General features: G+C 42.9%; 1 protein-coding gene across 3 annotated transcripts; it reads left to right on the top strand.

Annotated features, from left to right (window-relative positions):
• The first annotated feature begins 325 nt into the window (after positions 1–325).
• LOC119629130 (uncharacterized) lies at positions 326–5,699 on the top strand. 3 transcript variants are annotated; one of them, XR_009974215.1, is made up of 2 exons: positions 326–4,776; positions 4,967–5,699. XR_009974215.1 is itself a non-coding variant. In XM_038014028.2 (2 exons), the coding sequence occupies exons 1-2, from the start codon at positions 3,436–3,438 to the stop codon at positions 5,221–5,223; spliced, it is 1,107 nt and encodes a 368-aa protein (XP_037869956.1). In that variant the 5' UTR covers positions 328–3,435; the 3' UTR covers positions 5,224–5,699. The 3 variants fall into 3 exon arrangements, 1 of the variants encoding a protein (XP_037869956.1); XR_009974214.1 differs by having other exon boundaries at positions 326–4,757; positions 4,948–5,699; XM_038014028.2 differs by having other exon boundaries at positions 328–4,498; positions 5,180–5,699.
• Positions 5,700–6,176: the final 477 nt, after the last annotated feature.

The following is a 6,176-nucleotide window of genomic DNA, read 5'->3' on the forward strand; positions in this document are numbered from 1 at the left end:
GATGGGTGGCGCATTTACGTTGTAGATGTCTATGGGATCCAGTAACCACTTAACACCAGGTGGGCTGTGAGCTCGTCCACCCATCTAAGCAACCAAAAAAAAGGAGTTAGAACAGCGCCCCTAGCGGCAAACGGAGACAAACGTTTATTCCTTGCATTTGACCTAATAGTCTGATGATAATAATATTTCTTTTTTTTACCTACCTATGCTGATAGCCTTGAGAGGCTATTTCAGCTTCACCTTGTCACGTAGATGAGATCTCGGGGCTCAAGCCGGGAGTGTTGCTAAAACTGGCCCTAGCAAGAGCAGTGCTTCGCAGAATCTACCACCGGATCGGAAACGCGACCCACTGACTATATCCGCCAAGAAATTCAGTGGGCTGTGTCTATGGGTTAATTTGTCGCAAGCGGACGGGTTCGGTGAGGACGGTGATCGGTGCTTGAGGTACCTAAAAGCACCACTCATGGATCGGGAGGATCCGTAAGGACGTGCTTAGGGCGACGTCGACTGTTTACCATTCGGTCCACAGGATCGGGTATAACATGATCTAACTTACCTTCAGTTGTTTGAGCTTCTGGAGCCGCACTGGTTGCAGCTGCGAAACATAAAAAGTATACAGGTAAGAGGTCTTCTTTCTCTGTTTACCGACCCCAAAAAAAAACGATGTTCTCAATTCGACTCTACTACTAACTGGTGGTAGGACCTCTTGTGAGTCCGCACGGGTAGGTACCACCACCCTGTCTATTGCTGCCGTGAAGCAGTAATGCGTTTCGGTTTGAAGGCAGGGGCAGCTGTTATACTGTAATAGCTGAAACCTTAAAACTATATCTCGGCATTTACGTCGTGATTGGCTATGGGCTTCGGCAACCACTTCATGCCAGGTGGGTTGTGAGCTCGTCCATCCTTTTAAACAATAAAAACTTCAATGCGTCATGTAGGGCACCCGTGACCTACATAGCAGTCAAAGGGTTAAAAACATAAAAGGAATCTTCAACTGTCACAGGTCCGTTGACCTTGCGCGTCAACTAATCTTTGTGTTCCATTGCGTGCATTTTTCATTTTACATTTTTTTTATGGCTTGCATCCATTGATCAATGGGTTGTATTGAAACCGTTCACGAAAATGAAGTATTGTTGCTATTCTTAACGGTATAACACTAAATTCACGTTCCAACATGTTTGTATGAAACGCGCAATGTAAGCATAACAAATTTACAAATGATACTGAAGTGCGTAGTCAACGACCTTGAGGCAGAGTATGATTGACTTTGTGTTTCAATGCGAGCTCACGAATGAGCTTACCAATGCAAGCGTTTATACATTTATTAATAAACTAGCTGATTCGGCAGACTTCGTAGTGCCTCAATCGATAAATAAAAGAGCGACGGGGGACACATCAAAGGAAAAACAACATTGTTATTTTTATTTAATTCCGAGCATACTTATCTTACTTTTAAACCTTCTCTGGACTTCCACAAATTATTCAATGCCAAAATTAGCCAAATCAGTTCAGCCGTTCTCGAGTTTTAGCGAGACTAACGAACGGCAATTCATTTTTATATATAGAGATAATTAGTTAATTATAATATTAATTAACAAGTACCTGTAGTTGCCGCTGAATCTGCTAAAATAAGGAATAAAAAAAACATATTGAGGATTTCAATCGAAATTCATTCTTATTCAATCTAACCTAACGATAGATTTTCGAGTACCCCCGAAATTAAATTAGTTTAAGCATCGTAGCAAATTATGACGTATTCTCGTTTTATTCCCCTACCTATTTGCTAGTAGCCTAAGGGGCTATTTCAGTTACGCCTAGACGGGTAGGTGAGCTCACGGGCTCAACCTGAGAGAATTGGCTAACACTGATCCTAGCAGGAGCAGTTCTGAATTTACCACCGGATCGGAATCGCGACCAGCTGCGAAGATCCGGGGAGAAACTCAGTGGGTTGTGTGTATGGGTTAGTTCGCTTCGTCATGATCGACGAGGACAGCGCTTCTGGCCATTCTCCGGTGAATCTCTTAGTCGCCTCATGATATTCACGGGCAGAGATGAGGTGGTGCTATTCGCCACCGCATTGCAACTTGGAAAACCTTCTTTTTTTAATACACACAACTATAAGATAGGGTTGTTATTAGTACTTTACATTATTCGTTAACGATATCGCGGCGTGTTGCAAGCGCCACGGTCGCGAACAGACTAAAGTGTGCGGATAGAATATTATCTTGTCAATCAGCGGAAAAATCTGAATACCCTCTTTCTAGTTCGTTTTTTGGGTGTTACCAATGGAACTCGATGACACGTTCCGACAATACTGAGTTTAGGTTCGTGTGAAAATCGTGGTAGGAACTCTTTAAATAATAGTGTTTGTAATGTAGATGCGCTGGAAAATCCCTGTACAGAACTTCGCATCAACGTGTCGATCCTCCAAGAACTCCAGATACAGACGAGAATTTCTGCCATCCGCCTACGTAGAGTTCTGGAATACTTTGGCCACATTGTCAGAAAGGACGACGGCAACTTGGAGAAGCTAATGGTCACTGGTAAAGTGGAGGGGAAAAAACCACGAGGTGGAGGCCCGACACGTTGGATTGACCAGTGTGCCTAGTGCGAGTTTCATAAAGTTCTCGATAGCGTAAAAGTTAAGCCAATTTTGTATGCAGTTGAAACAGTGCCCTTAGCGGCAAACGTACGCAAACGATCCCATTCCATGTAAATATGAGATAACTTTTACGTTATCGAGAACGTTAAAAAACTCGCACTAAGCGCACAGAACGCCACTACTCTCGACATCACAGTCCACGATGCTCTACAATCAGCAATAGAAGATTAAAATTTAATAGACAACAAAAATAAAATACCTTCAGTCGTAGCTGCGGTGTGGCCTAAAACATCAAACATAATTTTAGTGTTATACGAAAAGGAAATAAAGATATATATATATGTCAGAGGAAGCAATGAGTCGAGTTGATTCTTGTTTACATGCTTAATGTTTATTATTATTAGTTTTACGTTGTAATTACTTTTATAATTCCTAATTCTATTTTATCTTGTTTGTTACGTTTTTCTATAACTTTAAAACCTTTCATAAAAATAAACTGTAATAAAAGGTCCCATAACTGTAAATCACGTAGGCAGCGACCAATCAGAGCAGAGCGTCTTGTCTCGAGCGTGGTCGAGGCGCCATCTTCACTTTTGAGAAAGCTTGTATTGTGGTGTGACGCATTTTGTATATTGTGAGCATAAAAACGTATCGAGTTGGATCGTTGGATAATTTGGATATAGTTAAAGTGAGATTGGTGCACCGAACTCGCTGCTCGGTCTAAACTGTTGTATTCCTACAATATTACCGTGGATAACAAAATATTGTATAAACTGAAATTAAACTACTGATAAAACGGCATCCATTGTGTTTTGTGCTCGCACTTTAACCCCATGACGCCCACTAAGCCCGCAGCCACTAATGGCGATATCGACGAGGAGAGCCTTTCCCCGACATCAGAAGTGGGATCGGTGCAGGCACAAAACGTGAACGAACAGACGACGGCAAATGATGGATGGCGTGCGTTATTTGAAGCACAACAAACCAGCATGAAGCTACTCGTGGAGGCTTTGACTAAACCACCGAATCTTGAGGATAAAAACATCACGCTGCCTAAGTTTCAACCGGATGATGCAAACACTGACGCCCGGGCCTGGCTGGCCACGGCGGACATTTGCTTATCGGATCGTGAGATACAGGGAAGTAAATTAATTCTCATTCTTAGTAAGGCTATGAAAGGGTCGGCTGCAACATGGTTTTCTCAAATAGTTTTTCCTAATATGAAATGGGTAGAATTTAAGGAAATTTTTATTTCTCGATTTGTTACGTTAGAAACATGTGCAGCGACGTTATTGAAGATGCTTACTGGTAAACCACAAGAAGGTGAATGTCTTGCTGCATATGCAAGCCGTTTATTTACCTTACTCATGTCACGATGGAGTAATTTAGAAAAGGAAGAAATGGTGGTGTCTTTAATACTTGCACACATGGGACAAATTGAGCCACGGTTACAACGCAATATTTTTGCGGAAGAAATAACAACCCGCTGTAAAATGCAACGCGAACTAATGGCTTTTTCTTATCGCAAACGGAGCTACCAAGAGATGACAAAGGCCGTTGCAAGCAATACGCACGATAACAAACTTCCTAAATTAAGTTCTGGTTTCACAAAATGTTACGCTTGTGGAAAGCTTGGCCATAAATCTAATGAATGTTTCAGTCGGTCGCATGAAAAACAGCAAACAACTCCGATCTTTGAACACCCTGATATAGCTGAGGGTAAGCGTGCCCCGGTGACTTGCTACAAGTGTGGTGTTGAAGGTCATGTGGCATCGCGGTGCTCAAAAACATGGTCAGTTGCAAGTAATAGTGCACAACCCACCGTCGCACCCAGCATCGTGAAGCGAGTGAACGTGTGTGGTATGAAGCCTGTCACCGGGATAATTACACAATTTGGTGAGCAGTTCTCATTTTGTTTTGATTCTGGTGCTGACTGTTCCTTAATTAAAGAGAGCGTCTCTCGTAAGCTTGTCAGTACAGTACAGCACGCTATTGCTACATTGTGTAACATGTAACTCACAAATTTGGATAGGATGGCGAGGTGGCCATAGGATGGCGAGGTGGCCATAGGATGGCGAGGTGGCCATAGGAGGGCGAGGTGGCCATAGGATGGCGAGGTGGCCATAGGATGGCGAGGTGGCCATAGGATGGCGAGGTGGCCATAGGATGGCGAGGTGGCCATAGGATGGCGAGGTGGCCATAGGATGGCGAGGTGGCCATAGGATGGCGAGGTGGCCATAGGATGGCGAGGTGGCCATAGGATGGCGAGGTGGCCGTAGGATGGCGAGGTGGCCATAGGATGGCGAGGTGGCCATAGGATGGCGAGGTGACCATAGGATGGCGAGGTGGCCGTAGGATGGCGAGGTGGCCATTTTATTGCTATTAGTCTGTTAACGGCGAAGTGGCTGCTTAGATACTATGGAATTAATTTAGAATGTAGCGTGGAATCTATTAGGATTCAGATCGGAATACGAAACAGAAATGGAGTTATTGCATAAAGGATCAAATGTAAGGATCCTGTAATGTCCTGGGTCAGGAGTGGCCGAGACGTACAAAAATAGTTTCTTTTTTTTGCAGATATCGATGATGCACGGCCTTCAACATCACACGAGGACGTGTGATATGTCAGGACGGCCGTGTCAGAGGAAGCAATGAGTCGAGTTGATTCTTGTTTACATGCTTAATGTTTATTATTATTAGTTTTACGTTGTAATTACTTTTATAATTCCTAATTCTATTTTATCTTGTTTGTTACGTTTTTCTATAACTTTAAAACCTTTCATAAAAATAAACTGTAATAAAAGGTCCCATAACTGTAAATCACGTAGGCAGCGACCAATCAGAGCAGAGCGTCTTGTCTCGAGCGTGGTCGAGGCGCCATCTTCACTTTTGAGAAAGCTTGTATTGTGGTGTGACGCATTTTGTATATTGTGAGCATAAAAACGTATCGAGTTGGATCGTTGGATAATTTGGATATAGTTAAAGTGAGATTGGTGCACCGAACTCGCTGCTCGGTCTAAACTGTTGTATTCCTACAATATTACCGTGGATAACAAAATATTGTATAAACTGAAATTAAACTACTGATAAAACGGCATCCATTGTGTTTTGTGCTCGCACTTTAACCCCATGACGCCCACTAAGCCCGCAGCCACTAATGGCGATATCGACGAGGAGAGCCTTTCCCCGACATATATATATATTTTATTGCCTTTGTAGGCAGACGGGCATACGGCCCACCTGATGGTGAGTGGTTACCGTTGCCCATGGACTTCAGCAATGCCAGGGGCAGAACCAAGCCGCTGCCTGTCCCACGTATCAAGCTACAACGACATTCCGAATGTCAATGGAAATTCGAATCGACTTAACAAGAATATCGAGATATGAAGTTGATGGCTAAAATTTCGATTTAAGAATGCGCGAAGTTTGAGTACAATTTTCGAGGAGTCAAAAAACAAAACATGTGTGACACTCGGGGACTGCCACGGTAAAGCTATTGCATGGCATTTTTTAGCAACTTATACAATTATAATTAGACAATAATAATTTAATATTAAAACAATAATAAAAAAGA

This window comes from Bombyx mori, chromosome 11, assembly GCF_030269925.1.
Source record: "Bombyx mori chromosome 11, ASM3026992v2".
Classification (NCBI taxonomy): Eukaryota; Metazoa; Arthropoda; class Insecta; order Lepidoptera; family Bombycidae; genus Bombyx; species Bombyx mori.